The sequence below is a fragment of the Serinus canaria genome, chromosome 3 (assembly GCF_022539315.1).
Source record: "Serinus canaria isolate serCan28SL12 chromosome 3, serCan2020, whole genome shotgun sequence".
Classification (NCBI taxonomy): Eukaryota; Metazoa; Chordata; class Aves; order Passeriformes; family Fringillidae; genus Serinus; species Serinus canaria.
In genome coordinates this window covers 52,494,547-52,515,678 of record NC_066316.1, presented here as the reverse complement: position 1 = coordinate 52,515,678, position 21,132 = coordinate 52,494,547, and the positions used below count along the sequence as shown (strand labels likewise).

The 21,132-nt window shown below is 43.4% G+C and overlaps 1 protein-coding gene across 2 annotated transcripts; it reads left to right on the top strand.

The window, feature by feature from the left end:
- Positions 1-1,660: 1,660 nt before the first annotated feature.
- On the top strand, positions 1,661-10,319 carry TAGAP (T cell activation RhoGTPase activating protein). 2 transcript variants are annotated; one of them, XM_030236432.2, is made up of 10 exons: positions 1,661-1,798; positions 2,225-2,309; positions 2,419-2,472; positions 3,055-3,121; positions 4,579-4,748; positions 5,800-5,961; positions 6,402-6,511; positions 7,199-7,394; positions 7,855-7,972; positions 8,161-10,319. In XM_030236432.2, exons 2-10 carry the CDS (start codon positions 2,283-2,285, stop codon positions 9,336-9,338), a joined length of 2,082 nt encoding a protein of 693 aa, XP_030092292.2. In that variant the 5' UTR covers positions 1,661-1,798; positions 2,225-2,282; the 3' UTR covers positions 9,339-10,319. The 2 variants fall into 2 exon arrangements, with proteins under 2 accessions (XP_030092292.2, XP_030092291.2); XM_030236431.2 differs by having other exon boundaries at positions 4,576-4,748.
- Positions 10,320-21,132: the final 10,813 nt, after the last annotated feature.

Here is a 21,132-nt window from a genome sequence, read left to right as displayed (position 1 = left end):
GTATGTTTGGATATACATTTAACAGATGTAATGAAAGATAGATCTTTCTTGTTGAGGAACCCCACTGAAACTATCAGCAGTGGTGCTGCAGCTGCCAAGGATCCTCAAAAGAAATTCTCAGGAGACAGTGATGTAAAATGACAATATTTCTGCAAGCATGTGCAGCAGCCCATGGAATTTAGTTGGGAAATTACAAATGTAATGGGACTGATAACTACCAAAAAATCAGCTAGAGCAGTGAGTAAAAAATCAGTGCTAAATGCACAGGGCTGCAGACTAATTGATTGAGATTGCTGTAAGTTTCAGCCTGAAACAAGTCACCAGGCCAGTGCCACTACAATAGAATGGAAATGATGGGCCTCAGGAGGACTTAAAAGGTGACCTACAGCAACTCCTCCCACAAAAACAGAGCAAGTCTCCATTTGCTCTTCTGGACACCTCTATTGAACCAAAAGTGAATTTTGTGCTTTGGATTTCTGTGAGAGGCACGGAGATCACCTTTCTGTTCCTTTTCCTTGCTGCATGAAACAGGGTCAGTACTACACTGGCCGGGTCTGACGTGGTTACACAAAGAACGCCTTTGAGGGTGAATTCAGCAGCAGATGTAGCCATTACATGCATCTGCAAAGAGCTGTGCTAAGACAGCCCCATCCTGTGCACATGTGAAACAGAGCATCCACAGGGGAAGCAGCAGAAAGGCCACCGTTTCACAAGTGTGCTATCCACCTAAGAATAGGTGGATAGCACACTGAAGAATTCCCAACCCTGACTCTCAGCCTTAACTCCTCCTTTTCACAAGATCAGTAGACTGGCACCCAGAACAGGGTTGTAATTTGCCCCAGTCAATAAATCAATAGAAATAATATAATATATTTAACATCAAATCTTAATGAATTTTCATAATGGCCTGGTAGAGTGAGTGCTGTATTCCTGATATGCCCAAGTTGGGGTGCAGTCAGCAACAGAATGATACAGGTCAAGCAGAGGTAGATTTTTCCTAGATTTTTTTTATCTCTTCAATTGAATCAAGTTTTAATATGTGCACACAAACATATCTTATTGAGATTTATTTTTAACAAGACTTTTTAATTACATATTGTCATACATTACTAAATTACTTCATAACACCACTTTGTCTATAGATGTCCAGTACGTAGATTCTCAAGAACTACTTAGTACTGACAAAATGTGTGTCTACATCTGCTTGTAGACAGTAAACTGTTGCAATTAGCTTTTAAAAAATTATAAAGAAACATTTCTCTGAATCTTGTCTATTGCACTGCCCTGCTGTTTTCACTGTTCTTAGTGTAGCTTGATCTGGCAGTGCGTTTCTAAACTGCCAAATCTAATGTCTCTGAGCAAAGGACAGACTGTACCCACTGCCCTTTAATGGTAAAGAGAAGCTGCCCACACTGCAGCCCCCTCTGCACATCTCACCTCATACTGGTGATGATAGCTGGAACCTTTACCTGGCAAGTGTCTCATCTTTTCCATCCATAACAGCTACCAGAGTTTATTTTTTTTTCTTTAAGAGGGGGAAAACCCAGAAAAGCATCTCCTCTAAAAGGAAAGAGGAAGCCAGAAATTTGGTAGTGTCTCGGTCCTGCCCCATGATGCTTCTTCCTGCCTGTGAATTTCCACCTGCCCCTTCTGCATATATAAGGCAGCACACGTGGTATGCACTGTTTAGTCGCCTGCCTCTGTCCAAAGGATTAGTAGCAGTGGGGAGTGATGCTGTTTCTCCTTTCCTCTGCAGTTCACGGGAGGTGAAGGAGCTCTGGCTGGATTCACTTCTTGGGTAAGTACTGCCTTTGAAAAAATCTGTGGCATCATGGTTGAAATCAGTGGAGAGCTTCAGATGCAGCTGCACAAAGATGTACAAAAAAGTACATGGGGGAGAGGTGTACCCACTAAGCATAGCTCATGGGCAGAGCTGACGGAGTTGCTCAGCCTCGGGTGCGCAGATTAATGACCATACATAGCTGTCACCACTTGCTCACTTTTTACATGGATTAAAAATGGAAAGATGTTTTTATTTTGTTTGAATCAGGAGGCAGATAGGGCAGCAGGGCTGCATGCCCTTCTGGAGAAGGGCTTTATAGTTTCCTTGTGTGGGAGATCTTGATGGTTCAGGATCATACATGCTAGATTGGCTTGCAGAGGAGAAAGCCAAGAAGGGTGCAGTTTTACAAGACTCTTTGTCCATTCCCTGTTCAACAAACAGGCAAACAAAAGGACTGAAGGAAACCAGATTGTCCAGAGCTCCTCCAATCAAACTCCTAATGAAAGTGTTAAGCAGCTGTAATACTGTGAGTATCTAAATTATTTCAGCTCTGTCAACATAGTGACTTTGAAAAGCTCTGATTTCCAAACAGTAGGATTCAGTTACTCACACGGTGTCTTTTTTTTCTTGCCTAGTCAAAGACATTAAATGCTGGGAACATGGAGAGTCTGATTGAGTGCCAGACAGAGGTAAGCAGCCCTTACATTTTCCTGGATCCTTCTTGTGTACTGGTGTGAGATATATTAGGAAAGTGGGGTGACTCCTCCAGTAGCTGCTGGCTGCCTACCCTCACCCAGGAGTGGGCAGAGCTCTTCAAAGGCAGCTCTGTGCCACACTGAGTAGAGGGAGCAGGGCATTTCTGTGGGCAGTCTGTGCATTCTCCTGGCTCACCAGGAGCTTTGCTCAGGGATCCTGCAGGCTTCAAAGCCATCAAGGCTCACCAGAGGAGTTTGGGAGGAAATTTCCAGTGCCGGGGAGGACACAAAAAAGGAGGCTGTGTCCAGCTATGGCTTCTCTGGATCAAAAGTGCAGCTTGAAAGAGCTCAGGGTTGTGACCTGCCGGCAAGACTGAGGTGTCTGGCTGCAGTTTAACCCAAACCCCACTACCAGGCAGTGAGGCAGTGTCAGTCCTGGGCTGAGGCACCTCTTTAGCCGGTGTTGGGCTTGTCTGGTTATTCCCCAGATCCTCCCCAGATTTCTGAGGAGCTGCACCAACTTGCTGGTGGCTCTCACTACTGTGGCAGCTCTGTAACCTAGCATACTTTTTGCAGGCTGATGCCAAGAAATGTCCTCTGTCAGTCCCAGCAGATACTGAAGACAGACTCTGCCTTTCCAACGGTGAGTTTCAAAAACAAATTGAGGAGCTGCCTTCTTATATAATGCTTGCAAGCTGGCACTTGTGCAAAACCACCCGAAACTGCCTGCTCCCCCTCCTGGAGAGCAAGCCACAGTTCCCATCCAGGAGAGGGCTTAAGCCCTGGAGCGTCACTCATTTGCAAATTACTTCTTTCCTATATGCTCAGTGGCAGAGTGCTGAGTGCCAGAGGTCTTGTATTCCCATTCCCTGGTCCTCAGAGCCAGGATTCATTGTGTTCCCTGGTAGCAATGGGAAGTAAATGTGTTTCTTTCTCACTTAAGCATCGCCTTTGAGGTGTGGCACTGCAAGTGAGTACTGAGTAGTGTACCAGATGTTGCACACCAGAGCAAATAAACCTCTTGGCAGCAGCACCAGCACTTGTTTTTTCTCACCATGCAAAACCTCAGCAGCTGTAAACAACCCAGAGCAGACCATTAACAGGGCAGGGTCAGATTTGGAGCAGACAATCATATCAGACCAGTTTTCAGGAGTATCAGAAGCTAATATTTTAAATTACACTACAATGTTAGGTGACTTTCTCAAATTTTTTTAACCCCTACCTACCAAGAGCTTCTGCTAAATTACAAAGAGAGGTCGTGAGAATTTCTCATCTGGGTAAGACAACTTCATTTTGGAGTAGAAGGCATGACATTTATTGCAAATTTGCATAAGGCAAATCCTTTAGAAATCTTTTTCACAAAAGGTTCCTTCTCTCACTGTTCATGAAAGGGGAAAAAAGGCACACCCCGCCCCAATACAACTATCCTCTTAAAATTCCTGGCCCTCCTCTTTATGAAGCAGATGCAAAACCCATGCTAAGAGATTTCTAATCGTGAAGCCAGTGAGCACTTACTCTGATGCTCCCATCCTCTGGAGCAAGTATCATGTTCCACTGGCTGGGGGGCAACCACTAGCTCTAGGAGCATTGTCATTAGAGCTGGCTGCAGAGCTGGCAGAGCTGGAGCCACATGTTTTCCTTTCAGGCTGTGAAAGAGGTCAAAAACTAGGAACCCCTACTTCTACTTTTGCCCTAAGGCAGGGGCACAACCAGACCATGTAGTGAAAATTGTTGTCATTGCCAGCTGCTGAAGCGGTATATCTGCCTCAGAGTTATCAGAGAAACTACTGCAATATCAAAAATCTCTATAAATGTTCTGTGCCTTGTATGTTCTCACTCTCTAAGAAGAAACAGTGACTAGAATGTAAAAAACACCCAACCCAAAACAGGAAAGGTGGTGGCCTTAGGGGTATGGCCACAGTTTTACAGTTTAGGCCGTTGTTTCCCTAGTAACCACTTAGTTGTCTTTCAGTTTCCCCCAGTTTGGTTTGTTTCAACATACATCTCCGCACTGCACACAGATGAAAGACCACATAGTGCTCTGTTTTTTGGTTTTTTAATTTTAAATTGACCTTTTTTTTTTCCTTTTACTTACAGCAGATGGAACAAAGAAAAGAAAGAAGGTAATATCGCAGTCATTTACTCTGAGACAAAGCCTTACCAAAAGAAATTCCTCAGGACAGCTAGACTTGGGTGCCAAAATCACTCTGTTTGGCCATCCTCTGGCACTTATCTGTGGGGAAGATGACGCACTGCCCCAGCCAGTCCAGGTAAGGAGGTACCATTATAGTGGAACTGTTTACAAAGGCCTGAAGTGTCAGGACAAGGGGGAAATGGCTTCAAACTGACAGAGAGCAGGGTTAGATTGGACATTGGGAAGAAATTCTTGGCTGTGAGGGTAATGAGGTCACCCAGAGAAGCTGTGGCTGCCCCATTCCTAGAAGTGTTCCAGGCAAGGTTGGATGGGACTTGGAGCAAGTGGGTCTCGTGAAAGGTGTCCCTGCCTATGGCAGGGGGTTGGAAGGAGATGGTCTTTAAGGTCCCTTTCAGCCCAAACCATTCTATGATTCTGTGATAGCTCTGACTTAAGTGTGAGGCAAGATACCCAGTACTTCTCCTGCATCATCCAGGAGATGATTCTGGTGTTTCCCAACACACACCCCCTGATAAGCTTAGGACCCATCCCAGATGTAGAAAGAATCAGGTCTGATGGTTTTGTCCAACTCACCCAGCTTTCACTGGAAGTAACTTGGAGTGTAGAGAGCCCAGGACTAGGAATAAAAGATCTGCTTCTTAATATAATAATCTGTGATTTTAAATAAGTAATTTAAATAAATCTTTCAGCAGCATAAACTTCCAAGGATTTCAGTATTTCCATGAAAAACAAGTGCTCAGCTATGGACTGTCACAAAAAAATACCTAAACAATAACTTCTGAATAAAAATGGTCTTGTAATAGTTCTTCCACTGAATTGGCTTTCCCAATAGACATGTATTTGTCTCTACTAAGTAATCTTTGCCTGGCTTGTGAGAGAGGGGATGTGAACTAAGATTTAAGCCATCCCTTGCTTCCTTCTAAAAAAGTAAGCAAGGATGACTCCACTGAAGTCAGTAGAATTTGTCAGATCAAAACAAAGGTGGATTAAAGGAAAATCAAGACCACTTCCCATGTAATGTACTTGGAGCAAGAACTAGATACTGACTAATCAGAGTACAGTGTACCTCCAGACAATTTTTCTTCCATTTCTAAAGAAATGTTCACCTGCTAACTTCCTTCATCCACGTAACCGTTCTTCCATTCCTGTCTGATTTTTCCCTGCAGGATCTCCTAACCATATTGTATATGAAAGGACCTTCTACTGAAGGGATATTCAGAAAAACTGCCAATGAGAAAGCACGAAAGGAGTTGAAGGAGGACCTAAACAAAGGCGGGAATGTTGATCTGAAAAGCAAATCTGTGCACCTGCTGGCAGTGGTTTTGAAGGTGAGTAATTCTGAGCTAAACTGGAGGGAGTACATTGCTAATATGCACAGGCCCAATCCAGTGCTCCAAGCTGATCTAGGTGGGACTCTTGGCTAAAGCCAGAACTAAGCCAGACTGAATTCTTCAAGTTTAGGACAGTCACTTTTCTATCTGATTGTCAGTCCTACTTGTTGGGCTGCTGATTTCCTGAGGAAACTCACTTTGTCCTCTTGCTCATCATCCTCCCAGGGAGCAATAGTGAGAATTGTGAGTGAAGGAAAAGCAACTGAAAGCTGGATCCTGTTACTACACAAGTGCAAGTGCACTTGTGCATTGTACTGCTCTTTCAGTGCTGATGGTCAGGTAGCTCAAGTCATCCTGCTAGAGCCCAGGTGACAGTAATACTCTCTCTGTGCTCAGGGATAGTGTCAAAACTTCATCTAAATCTCTTGGCCTTGCAGGACTTTCTCCGAAATATTCCCTCCAAACTTCTATCAGCTGATCTCTATGAGAAATGGATGCAAGCTCTAGAGAAGCCAAGCAAGCAAGAAAAAATTGAAGAATTGAAAGAGTAAGTTTTTCAACTAGGAAATTTTGCAACCATTGCCAATGTAATGGAGCAGCTGGTAGAGGCCAATAGTGTCTTTTGAAATCGAAAGTCACACTTAAAAGCCTGTCATTTGTATCAGCTTGCTATTGCTCCATGGGGCTTGGTTTAGAAGGCTCCAGCAGCAGCAGCACTTCCTGAAGTTACTTCAGATTGCTCTATGAAACCACCAATGCAGGAACAGGGCAGAGGCTGCAGTGCCTCAGATAATACAGTCACAGTGCTGTGGGACAGGCACTGACACAGAGCCTCTACATCTGCTGGGGGTGAGGTTGGGCACATGGAGACAACCACCATGTTTTGCTCTTCAGGAACAGTAGGTGTGGGGGCTGACTGGGAGTGCTTTGAAAGCCCCACAGCACAAGCACGGGTGTAGGGAAGCCTCCGGTGACATCTCTTGGCATCATTCTGTCCATTCCAGGACATGGGCTTCTGCGATGCTGCCCTTCAGTCAAGACCTTGTAATTCAAGGTCTCATAATTAACCCCACACTCAGCTGCAGATGGGGATTTCTGAAAGATACAGAGAGCACACACATGCCCCTTTCTGGAGGAACTGGTGTTGCTCAAGTTTAATTGAGACTTGCTCAAATCAAGAAGCAGAGGCCACTGCACCATCAGCTAACGTGACATTTTGTTTGTGCTCACGCAGGGTGGCTGACAAGCTGCCGAGGCCAAACCTCGTCTTGCTCAAGCTCTTGCTCTCTCTGCTCCACCACATCAGCCAAAATGCTGAGACCAACAGGATGGACTCCAGCAACCTGGCCATCTGCATTGGCCCAAATATGCTGAGCCCAGGCACGGAGAGCACGCTCCCGCTGGAAGTGCAGAAGGAGATGAATGACAAGGTGCGCTGAACTCACTGAGCGGCTGCTCCCTTGGGGCAGTTGAGAGCCATCCACAGGGATCCATCCCACTGCCATTGCAGCAGCTGAGCAGAACAGCACCCCTGGGCCTTAGTGGTGGTGAGCAAAAGCAGCAGCTGCCCTGCAGCCCCAAAAGTCACAGCACAGCTCCTGCAGACTTTGCATGCGGAGGGCAAGGGGCACCTGTGGCCATTGTCACCCCTGGGCCCTCGGGCAGCGAGGCCAAAGCTGTGGCTGATGGTGTTTTGTCTGTATTGGGGCAGATCCATTTGTCTGCAGCATCAGGCCTTATCCTCCATGGTGGATTCACCCTTGGGCTTTAAGCCAGGATTTTGGCAGAAGCCCACCTGCTCTGTGCTGTCCTTCCTACAAAGATAGCAGGCAGGGTGAGGAAAGAATCTTCAATCTGTCTTGACTGAAATGGGCTGTTTTCTGTGTGCAGGTGACAGTGCTGGTGGAGTTCCTCATAAACAACTGCTTGGAAATATTTGAGGGGGACATTGCCTTCCCTGCCTGTGCCTTGGCTGAGGAGTCACCAGAGCACACAGACAGCTCCACAGGTATGAGAAGGGACTGGGGATGTCACCAACTTGGGCTGCTGGGCCACATTATTGAATTTGATATGTGAATATATCTGTGGAAACACAGAGAGTTCAAGATTGTTGAAGCTCTCTTCTGAACTCTCTCTGTGTTGTTTTCTTTCATCCTCAGCTGGTCAGTGAAAACTAATGTCTTCTTTCTCCCACAGAACAACTTTGTGCAGCTCATCAGAATGACTCTGCCTATGACAGCCCAGATCCTGAAGCAGAAGGCAGCCCCTGTACCCCTGAAATGGAGCAGGCCAAAGGGAGGAGTGCTGCTGTGAGCAGAAAATGTCCAACAAACATCTCTGTCCCTTCCCTGACTAATTTCAAAAATGACATCAGCACAATGGACAGGAGGTACTCAGAGTCAGACCTGTCCTTCCAGAACTGCCTTGATGACACAATAAGGAAACAAAGGCTAAACAAAAGTGAGGACAATTTTCCAGTTCAGCAGAAACTGCTATGGATGGAGGCACTGGAGGAACGTCTTGCAGGCTTACCTTCACAATTATCAACCGATTCTCTCCCCAAAACATCCTCCAGTTGCTCCCTGGAGAGCTCTGATGGCTCAGTTTTCACCAGCTCCCCTGTAGTTTCCCCCTCTAGTCCCAAAAAAACCTTTTTAAATAGGCCTCAGTCCTTTTCCACCAAGGCCACCGAAGACGGCAGTACACCTAGCAGAGAGATCAAAAAACATTCCATGTCATTCTCTTTTGCAAACCGCAGGAAAACATTAATAAAAACCCAGAGCTGGGGGCCTGGAAAACCCATGTTTTTTCAGAGGGACAGTTTCACAAAGAAAGAAGATCAGTTCTCCTGTAGAATTGTCCAGGAGGGCAGCTGTAATGATGACAAACAATTGCCTGTGGAGTATCAGCAAAGGCCCCGTCTCAGGTCTGTTGATGAAGTGTTCAGAGAGGTAGACCAGAAAAACCCTAGAAGACCACCCTCTTATGAAGAGGCTGTTAAAAACTGCCTGGCCGCTAAAGCTCCCTCCCAAAATCTCACGGTTCAGACTCTGAGATTAGCGGCATCAAACCAGGATGTTTTGCTGCCTTATCCATGCAGCCACAGTGCACAGGACACGGCATATATGGATCTGAGGGATCCACGCCGTGCCAGAGTTTCTGCAACAAAGGATTCTGACATGGAAACTGAAACCTTCAGCATTACTGTAGGAGTAAACTCCCGTGTGAATTTACCCGTGACCCCAGGAGTCTACCGGATGAGAGCCATGTCTGAGTCCTGTCAAAAGAACAAACTCGAATATGTGGCTCGGAGGTGCAGCCAGCCGGTTTTTGAGGTGGAGCAGATCCAGTATGCTAAGGAGTCCTATGTTTAAAAAGCCTGTCCTTCCTCTTTGCACTGTATAAAGTAAATATTGTAAAAATAGATATCTTGCTAATCATTTGTAGGATTTCACTTTTAAGGGACAAAGAATAAGCTAGCTCTGTATGAACTTTTTTTTCAGAAGTGTCAGTCAGCTTGACATGTCACATCCTTTCACCAAAAGAGTTGTTGCTGGTGAAGACCTGTGTATCATTATGTAAATATGTAAGATAGTATGCTGTACATAACATGTTGTGTGGGAAGAGTAGTTAGCAGATGATAAACAGTGTTATATTTGTTTTCCTCAAATGACAATTACAAGGTTGGCAGGTCCAAAACCTGTCTCACCTTCTACTTGTTTTCTGTATGGTCACAGACCCTGTACCAGTTTTCCTGTGTGTATGTGTGCCAGGCTAATGCAGTGCTTTGCTGATTTTTTGCATTAAATGTGAGCTGGCAGTCACCTTGATGGGGGAAGAAGTATTTTGTAATCTAGGTCACTTCAGCACTCTTCCATTAACCCCCTGTACCTGCTGCCATTCCATCTTCCTGCTTGCTGGTGATAACAATGATCTGACCACTATGCAGCATAGTGTTGTACACTGAGCCTGGGGTTAGAGCCATATGAGGTCATTATGGGAAAGTATGAAGCAACCCTCATGTGTCCTGAGGTGCTTTTAGACTAAATAAACTGGACAGGCAAAGAAAGGAAAAGAAAGGAAAAGAAAGGAAAAGAAAGAAAGCAAGAAAGAAAAAAGAAAAAAACAAACAAAAACTCCTACAAGGAAATATTCTGGATTCCAGCTTTAAATAGTTATAGTTAATTGGAAAAAAAAAGGATAAAAAAGAAAATAGTAGGTGGTGTCCTTATAAACTTGTAAAAATGACTGGAAGTGCAATGTGCTTTTATGGGTCAGCATAGCCTTAAACCAGAAGCAGGGAGATATTTTTCTCCTGTGTAACTTCACTACAATAAAACATTTTTCTGGGTGAATGTTTAAGTGTCCATTGTTTGATTTTAAAATATCCAGGCCCTACTTGTACTGTACCTACTTTTCTACAGGTACTGCAGGTCTGCTTGAATGATGCAGCATAGCTTAGTAGCAGGAAACAAAGTAAATGACCAGCAGTATCACTGCTATTGTTGTAAGAGGCTGCAGGCTACAAATCCCTCTCTGACAGGAAAACAACTTATACTACCATGTAACAGCAGCTAAGCTGTAAAGAGGTGATACTGCTCCAAAAGTGAAACACATTAAAAATAGCACACCATCTTCTCAGGAATTATGTTTTCCAGGTGTAGGTGCTCCCAGGACACAGAGAAGAGGGGAGGTGGCTGCCTGACCTGATAAAAGAAATGATGAGAAGGACCATATTGGTAGGCTGCAACTAGAGAAAACATCACTTCTCTCAGCCACCTGAACAGTGGCACTCTGCTTCCAAGCAAGCTGAATGAGAGGGCTCTGATGCTAAAGGTGTTTACCTTTTTCTAGAATCTGCATCTCCTGGGTCACAGAATCAGTGAGGCTTGAGATCCTCCTGTCCAATCCTACTGCCCAAGCAGGGTCAGATAAAACAGGTTGCACAGGATTGTGTCTTGACAACTTTTGAATATTTCCACAGATGGAGGCTCTGCAATATCTCTGGGCAATCTATTCCTGTGTTTGACCAGACTCAGAGAGAAAAAGTGTCTCCTTGAATTCAGATGGAATTTGATTGTATTTCAATTTTTGCCTATTGCCTCTTCTTCTGTGTAAAGTGGAATTATGTTTTTCTTGTGTAAAAAACACAGGTATCTTACCCATGTGGCACAACAATTATGAAGAGATAGTCCATGTGCAGTGAAAAGGCTCAGAAGCCACAGAAACACAAACCTTGAAATGTAATCAAAGCCCAATACAGATCCTTCTTTCTTAAGTGACTCATTCTTTTTTCACTGTGAGAAGACTAAGTCTCCCAAGAAGATTCCTGCTCTGTAACCATACCAGAAAACCCAGGGTGAATAAGCACAGTCACTTCACCAGAGATGAGGAAAGTCTCTCTTTAGGTCTAAGATGTCCTAAGGCATTTATGACAATCCCACTCAGAAAGTTTACCTGGGCTTAAATATTCAGTATAGAAAAGTCTAAATCTTCCATCTCCTGGATAAGAAGGACCGTTTGGAAAAGATCACCTTCAATTGGTGGAAGAAAAAGAAGAGAGAGAAGCTCTACAAATTGTAAACAAAAAAGGGCTAAGGTGAAGGAGTTGTATAGAGTGGCCCAGTCCTCCTCATCCTGCTCTTGCAGTCCAGGGAACACCATGATTAAAGAAAATCTGAATGCAAACAGACCCCAAAAGATACTTCCCTCCTCACTGACAGATAACTTTTGACTTCCTTCATCCCTTCAGATTTGACTGTTTAGTCAGCATTATTTTCATGTCATGTCTCTCCACAGAAGTGATTTTTCTTCTCTACAGGCAGATAATAGACCTCAAAAGACAAGAATGACACAGGAAGTAGAGAACTTTGCTTTAGCACTTACTTATCTGCCTTTGATGCAGAAAACCATTTCATCATGTTACCAGTCCACCCTACCACATCCTAGGATCCAGGCCGACTATCTGGGACTCAAAGAGTAAGGTCTATATCCAACAAGTGGATTATCTGTTTTACAAGTGCTGTGCCAAAGCTGCCTTTGACTCCTCAGCCAGAAGGATCAAACACCCATTTACAACTGGGTCAACTGGAGATGGATTTTGGTAGAAGAGCTGAATGATGACAACCAGCCTCCCACTCTTCACAAGTTTCTCCATCATCAGTATTGTGTGGAGAGCTAGTTACACAACAAAGGCCATGTAGACATGCTCTGGATAGCTGAGAATTGGAAAAGTACCGGACCCAGCTAATCTGAGTCCCTGCACCTGCGAGGACGCTGTGGCCTTGAGTATAGCTGTAGTATGATAACAAGATGCTGTAGCTGAGAGACAGGCATGAGAAAAAGGAGATGTAAGTTATAAGGCATGAAGAAGTAAGAATAACCAATAGACTGCTTAGCTTACAGAATATGCATGAGCTTATTACTTGTTGTGCTTAAATGTCTGATGCTCTAATCAATAAATGAAGCTTGCTGAACTCTCACATTGAGCGTCCCAACTTCCCTCACTGCAACAGTATTGCACCACTTGCTTCACACACAGAATTTTCTAATTAAATTTCATGAAGACACTCCAAATGTGAATTTGGAGGTAGGACTGGAAGAGGGAAAAAAACAATATTAAAGCAGGAAATCCAAACCATTGCCTTGTAAGGCAATGCTGGAATTAAGCCTGGTTATGCAGCTTGAATTCAGTCCCTTATGTTCGCATCCTGCTGTTGTCTTCAAACACATGGTGCACTCTGTTCTTCCCCATAGGAACCTGCACTGGGTAAGGAAAAAAGGTTGTCCAGCAAAGGAGAAAATTTTATTTTGACATTCCCCAGAACAGTTTGCCTAGCAGACATCCAGGTTTTGGACATATAGCTATGTCTCACTTGTTAGGATTTGAAATAACAAACAGAAGACCAAAGCAGTTCCTCATGGAGTACCTCTTTCCATGTTGTGCACCAGGAATTTGCAAATTCGTTCCCTGCCACTTGAATTAGGATGGCAACTTAACAGAAAAGGGATGATAGTATTAACTCCATGTCCAAACACTAGTGAAGATTGAGAGAAACATCATGCCTGCAGGTTTCACAAACATTCAGACTGCAGGAATTCAAATACTCAGGTGCAGATTGCAAATGTAGACACATACATTTATTTATCTGTTTGCAAGGCTTATATTTATATAAGCTTGTGATTTATCTTCTGCACAGTCTGCAGAAAATGAGGCATAGGCTCTCTGTGTCCCATTTCTTTGGATTCTTGGAACTGAATTGAGTGCAGATAGAACAGAGTTGTCTGAAATAAGGTGTCCCTTCAAGTCATTGGATATCTTAGGACCATAGGAATTTCCTAAGGCATCAAAAGTGGTTACAATTCCTGATACTTAGGTTGTAAAATGCTTTCCTAAAGTCTTCTCTGTCTGTGATGTAAGCTTAGACTCTGACCTCACACATACATTATACATTTAGATACCTTGAATGTAGTTCTCTATAATCTAGGGCTGACATTTTTACTGCCACCAGAGATATAGTAACATTTGGGATTTTAGGCACCATTCTAAGCCTTCAAAAGAAGTCTTCTTGAACTTAGGCTCTCATACTTACCCCCCTCCCCAGAGTTTGGTGCTTTCGGCTCCATGCCATCATTGAAAACTCTGACTCAGACCTTTATCTTTTCCATCCCTACCCCTTATCTCTGCCTCTTTTTCATTCTCTCTCCATTCCCAGCCTCCATTCCTGACTTCATCCAGCTATTTCTCTTTTAATTGAACAAACCCCAACCTTTGACTTGCTCTCAAAGTCCCTGTTTCATTTCCTCTCCATCCCTCGACCCACTCTACTCAGTCAGCCAGTTTCTGTTTATCCCTTCCAATACTCCCACATTTTCCTGTCTTACGTGCACTGGTTGTTATTGCAATAAGTCCCATCAAAACTCATCTAGACTTAGTCCCACCCACATGCTCCGCCTTGTTTTAGTCTCTGTAAATACAGAGAATCAGAATGAGAGAAGGAAATTCCCAGGAAGCTACAAGAAAAAAAGTACAAAATTCACGAAGTCTGGTGATGACCTCAGTCCACAGCTGTAACCATGGAAAGCCTCAGGATGAATGTTCCATGGCCAGAGGTCCTTGAATTTTTGGGATTTCAGCAAGCAGTCTGCACATCTCTTGTTGAATGGAAATACGGGCTGTCAGCTATGGTGGAAGGACATCTGGAACTAGGTTAAGATGAAATAATGAGTCAAAAGAAGCCATTGCCCCTGTGCTTCATGGAAGCAATGCACCAACTATAATGTAAGGGATATTTTCAGTAATTTGTTCATATTCTCTGAGAAGAGGCATTGTCAGTAATTTTTTTTCTGCCTCTGCAAGCAAGGTCTTGGGGGAGAAGCCTTCTCAGCTGTCTGACCTCTTCTCAGAGCTATTATCTGAAGGGCACTTATTTCTGGGAACTGTGAAAACTAAAGAGATAATGAATTCGCACCTGAGGAAGAACAACTTCTAGCTACTTAGCAATGTTGCACAAGATAATTGTTACTGCCATGGTCATTTTCTGTGATAGCTGCCTAAACATAACCAAAGAACCAGTGGTTCTGCTCTGGACACAGTCACAGAACACAACCACTGCTCTACGTAAGATCTTTCTTCTGTCTCTTCCTCCCATGATTACCACCTGTGTACTCCAGGCACAAAATGCCACACTGATGTAATGTTTGCTGGTAAAAACCCATGGCAAAAATATTAGTGGATGGAATTACACCAACCTTGTTGCCCTTGTTTGTATTTCATATTTACTTCTTTACAACATGGACAGCTGGCTTTTCCTTTTGGGTGTGCGCATTTGGCTCTTCAGAATTTCTTCTACTGTATCCAGTTGGAAGAAATGGGATTTGAAATATTCTTCTTTGGGCATCATGTAACGGATGGACAAAACTGTATACCCTGCATTGACAGGTAGCATTAGGGAATGTAGAGCATCCTGTTGATCACCTAGAACTCTGTTGCTTTTGAAACTGAACCACTCCGTAGGATGTGACTGTGGTCCACAATTCTGACACTTATAATAAAGCCAAGAACTTTGAGATCTGGTTTTTTCTTTTTTTGTAATGGGATTGTATCTCTTCAGTCTTTTGCTTAGAACTAGATCTCTAATTTCTTCTAACACTAAAGCCAAAATGGATAGTTTAGGGATTCTGCTTGGGGTATACTTTAATGTTGAAAAGCTAATACTGATGTTAAAAGCTAATAATAAAATTACTGCTTCATAGCTCAGTTCCATATTGTAGGGAGTTCCACACAGTTTTTATGTATGGTTCCTCTTGTAATATTACTATGAAATGTCTCCAATTACAGCTTGAAGAAGTATCACAGCTGATAAAACCCCCATCTGTGTTGTTTTTTATCTGGGAATAGGAGTTCTTATTTCTGTACTGACTATTCAGGCTTTGGTGCTGATCCATCACAGGAGACCAGGTGGTTTGCTGCTGCACCCCTCCAGGTTATTCCATAAACTGCAAGTGACAATTTCAGCTTCCCATTGTACCCAGGCAGGTCTCTTAACCTGAGAAGAGAATATTACTTTTTATTACAGTGAGGCCACTTGGCTGTCACAGGGGTGAACTCTGAACAAACAAGAACATGATGCTACTCTGGTAGCAATGTGGCAGACCACAGTTAGTGTGGCTATCGTGTATTTCCAGGAGGACAATTTCTGACTACAGGAAGAGGAAACCCACCTTTGGTAGGCTTTCTGGTTACATTTTTCTCTGAATTTTGTTAGCAGTCAGTCCTTATCACATGTGTCATCAGAACAGAGTGAAAACTTCAGAGGATCTTCTGAAAGCTAAAAATTCAGAAGAGGGAACAATTTTTAAATAAAAAAATCTGACAATGATAGAGAAAAAGATCTATGGGAAAAGGGCAACCACTGTTGGAGAAGTGATGGAATCCTCATATGGACAGCTGAGATGCTAGGTAAAAAATTGCTTTCTCTGCCTCTCTGTTATTCAGAAATGCTAATTATCTTATAATATTTTTTCTATAAATACATTGCTTTTATTGTTTTAATCAGTCTTTACCATTCACTGTGATAATAGATCAATTTAAATCTCACTTCTGAGTGAAACCCATTCCAAGTTCTACATATTCTTCTACAAAGGGACAGAAAAACAGATTATTTTCTGTTTCTAACCTGAGGTGGCAGCACAAAAGTCTGAACAAATGGCTCACAAATTCTAAACATGGCAGACTGTTAAACTCTGCTTCCTCTGCTAGGTAATAATATGAAAAGGTTTCTATGAAGGGTTTCACACTTTCTAAACAAAACATGCTCTTCAGCCAGCAAGTCTATTTACAGAACTGATCCAACGGCTGCTCAATACTCTTCCTTCCTACAACCCACAAACCTCCCACCAACTTCCTTAACAAATGCAACAGTTCATGCTCAAGCCCTGCACCTTCCGTATCCCACAGGTTATGCTATAAACTATAAAACTGTATTTAAAAAAAAAAAATTAGAGCCAAATCCAAGCAGTTTCCAAGTCAGGTGATCAAAGAAGATACTTTTACAACACAGATTAGGGATTTTTCATGCTTGCTGCACGGTCTTGGGCCATGCAAGTCTCTCCACCATGAAGATTTAGCAAGTGTACCTGTGCAGCTGTGCCTGTGATTCCCCTACCATATTTCTTAAGCACAACTGGTGACCAGGTGAGAAAGCAACCACAGTATCATTCAACAACTTTGCAGGGCTGCATTCTGAGGCATACACAATGTTACATGATACAATACAGAGATGCAGATGCACACCCATCTTGTGAGCTACAGAAACCATGGCATATGAGAAGTCCTTGGGTGTGAGAAAGAGCAGAGCAGCCACTATTTCTCCACAGGTCATCAGGAGGATGATTTTGAGATAAAGACCAGAGACTTGTAGTCAGGAAGTTCAACATCTGGATCTGCTTTTTCCAAAAGGCCTCCTACCCAATGCAATTTTCAGACTGTGCAGTTCATCTCAAATTAAGCATGGGCAGATACTGATCAGCCTCCCAAAGATGTTATAAAGGGCAACTTATATCAAGATGAAAAAACACCAAGACTACAGTGAAGGAGCAACAGAAGCAGATCTGTCTTGTTTCTTACTCTGCACGTTTAGTGCAGTTGCATTGCTCTCAATACAGGAAGATGCAAAATAAGGAGGCAGAGCTTCCTGAGGTGAAAACATGGAGCGAGAGAGCACTGTTCAAGGCAGGAAGAAGTAAGAAGGAACTGGAGCAGGATAGCAGCACACAGTCTATTTGAGCTTAAATAGGAAGGTCACCAACAATTGATTTTCCATTTGATAATCTAATGAATGATAGTTTAAAATTCAGTGTACTCCTCTCTCTAAGGTACTTTATGGCCCTTTCATAATTTTTTCTAGTCACTCTCTCTGAAAGCACATGGTGGCAAAAGGCAAGAATGCAGCCCCAAGAACAGGCACACTGAAAAACAAATCTTGTGTGGAACATGGAGGAAAGGCAACCTAGGGAAAATGGTGCTGAGAGTCAGAGGGTGAAGTAAATTTTAGCTGGAAACCATGATTAATAAGTTCTGGTTTTTCACTAGTGTTGGAGAAATTAGGGTCTTGAGAACCGAAACTTTCCAGTCCTGCCCAACCCCACAAACTCAGAACTGGAGTCAAGAGGAAGCTGTTGCTACACAGAAAAGGAAGCTTAATAATTTGGGTTGAAGATATGAGTGACAGGATCTCCTTTCTTTTCTATTAATGTTTATGTATCATTATTAACTACCCTTATTAAAAAAATATTGATGTCACCATCAGAACTCAAGTTTAGCTCCTGTATTTATTTTTCCTTCTGTGTCTCTCATCTGTCAAACTCCCAGGTTGGCACATTATAATTTTTTAAAGCTGAGTATTTCCCTGTTGGGACCAGGCCTATTTATTTCTGGTGCACTGAGCCCAGCACCCTTGAAGAGCAGCAGAGACACCATCAGCAGGATGGCAGACAAAGTGATACAATACTGACACAGTATTTGCTAATTCTCTCTGATCACATCACTGCAGCAAGTTGAAACAGGTCTCAGGGAACTTCTATTAATTGTTCTCTCGCAGCATCAGGACAAATAGTACATATACACTTGGGCTCTGTGATTTTTTCATCTTTTCAGTCACACTGATGGGTCTCCATGTCTGTGCTCTGTGTATTTCCAGCAGATATCTCAGGACATTAATTAGCAGTGGCATGATGATTTCTGGGATTTTCAAGGCTATTTCAAGCATCTCCATCCCTGGAGATTTTCAAAAGCTGGCAGGAGAAGGCCCTGACCAATCTAATCTATCTTTGAATTTGTCCTGGCTTAGGCAAGAGGGTTACACTAGAGACCTCCAGAGTCCTTTTCAGTCTAGATTGCTCTGTGATTTTTGATGTCTACTTGAAAGCAATGGCATTTTGGCCTCAATTAGAGTTGCTTCCAAGACTGGGAGATCCACGCCTCTAACTGCAGGCTCAAGGGGGTAAGACTCACAGATTAAAGTTCCACTTCAGGACCATGGAGAACCAAATCTAACCCTAATTTCATATAATTACATAGTTTTACACCAGGGAAGCATTCCTGTGATTTTATAAGCAGCCATGGTCCTCCTCCAGACAGAAGACAATGCTCTAGCAAGGCATTATGCCCCTCCCTGTCCTTTTTGACAATTAAGCATTATGCCTATATCCATAAACTTCCTTCCTTTCTTAATTATAAAATGCTGCAGAAAGTTAAGGTGGTGGAAACTGGACTCAGCTAGTCTGCTCAACATTGTATTGTGTAAAGAATTGTGGAAGAAGGTCTCCCAGTCTAGCAACATCCAAGCAAGGGTTCCAAGAAGAGCCAGGCTCAGCACTGCAGATCCCTCATATTGTATTTCAAGGTGTCATTCACTAGTTGCAGATGCATCCCAAGCGCTGCAGGAAATAGTGGGTGTATATCTTCTGTTACTACACACTGACACCTTCACATTTGCTTTGCTGTGAATAAACTTGTTTCACATCCAAAAAAAGAAAGCCAAGGGCATGCCATAAGGCATGGTAGAATGCCAGGAAATTCTTATGAAAACAAACAAAAAACCAAGTATGTTCAAGGCCTTTTAACAGACCCACAGCAAACCTGGAAGGAGACAAAGCCCTCGTTCTGCAGCTTTCAAGTCAGGTGAAGGCACTTCAAAAGACCTTTCTTAGCTGCCATATGGGAGATGGGCTGATTCATTCCTTGCTAGCTAGGCCCATTTCCCAGGCAGTACCTCTGGCACTGTGATTGTGCAGGTCCAAGAAAATCCTCCAAAGAATATGTGAAAAAGCCATTGCTACTGTAAGATCCAAAAAGCAACAAATGGCAGGAATCTGCTTACAATCAATGTGCTTTTGGATCCTGCTCCACTCAGTCTTGTGATGACACAAAGTGTTCTCGAACTCACCAGGTATTTTTAGGAAAAAAAAATAAAAACAACCCAAAAACCCAACCAAAACAAAACAAAACCCCAAAACCCTCCAAAAGCCACACCAAAAAACCAAACCAAACAAAACAAAAACCCCCAAACAAACCCCCCAAAAAAAAACAAAACAAAAAAAAAAAAAAAACAACCCACCAAGCCAAAAAAAAACCCAAAACCAAAAAACCAGCATAAAAGAGGGCAAGGGAGAAAAGGTGCCTTTTTTTATTCTGGGATGGCTTTGTCACTTATAAGCCTGCAGAGACGTTTGCACTCAACTGGTAAGGTAGCAGTGTTTCACAGACATAGAGTTGCTGCCATTCAACCAGTGAACATATCAAGTGAATGAGAAATTCTCCCAAAAAGTGAGACACCAGCTGGGACCAGCTTAACAAAATGAACTTGTGATACAACACCTTAATCTTCACAAGATTTGTGGTCAATAAGGAGCAGGCAACTCCTCAGGAATCCTTGCTCCAGTGGTTACAGGCTGTTTTCTTGTTGTCTTCCTAGCCAGTTCATTCCAGCCAAATTTCTAGGCTTATTCAGCAAGCACGCTCTGGACAGCTTTAGACTGACATTTTTCAGGCTATACTGCAGCTGTTTTTCACATGAAGAGAAACACCAGATCTGTAACAATCTTGGAAAGGTCTACCAAGATTTCAAGTCCCCAGTCTAAAAGCAGTATAGCCAACTCTATAGCCAAACTTAAATTTTCAGAAAATACGAGTCAGGTCTCCAAAATCAAAGGATTATATTGGCTCAGGTCAAATTTAAGAACCATAGTGCTCCGACTTGGCTGGACTGAGAACCCATTCATTAACTTTGCTTGCCCAGACACAAGCAAATCTTGAAGGACTGCCTCAATAGGGTTTTGTTTGTTTGTTGTTCTTGAGGGGTTTTGTTTTGTTTGTTTGTTAGTTCAGGGTGGGTTTCTCAAATTTGTTTTTTCAAATAGTTTCTCCTGCTCCACAGCTTTCTCCATGCCTTTGAGGCCTCCTGTGAAGTACTCGGGGACGGAGTGGAGCACAGATTTCTGCAGCAGTAACATAATTGAGCTGAAATAAATAGAATTTAAAACAAGAATTACATTTAAACCAAAGGTTTCAGAAACACAGGGCATGGGCTATTTTATATGCTAAGTCTTGCTAAAAGAATCAAGGCATATCCCTACCCACACAGGTTTAAAAAAAAGGCTATCACTCTATCAGTAACCCTTCAATGCTTTTATGTTTCTCTTAATGGGAATTTTTCACAGAAGCTGAAAACAAGTGCTCATGATTTGCCCTGGCAGGGAGCACAGCACACCACGGGTGGGACAGCATACTGAAGACTCACCTCATCTCTCTGTCATCATAGCACACCTTTACAGTATCCAAATACGTGGAAAACACAAATTTGGGGTGCAGCTGTTGGAGCCGGTACTTCCAGGACACCGGTACCGAAGCCACCAGCACGCCTCCCAACAGGGTTTCGCGGCCCCCAGCCAACCTCTGCACGCCAGGGCCAGCGCACCTCGCGTGTCCCTGGGAAGCGGAGAGTCCCTGGGAGTTACTCGGAGGCGGCGGGAGGACGGTGACACCTGGCGGTCCGAGGCCCTCATTGCCTCGGCCGGGCAATGGGCCCGCTGTGGGTTACGGCGGTGCTTTCCCAGCGCCCGGCGGGCGGCACGGCCCGAGGCCTGGGCTCCGTGAGGGCGAGTGCC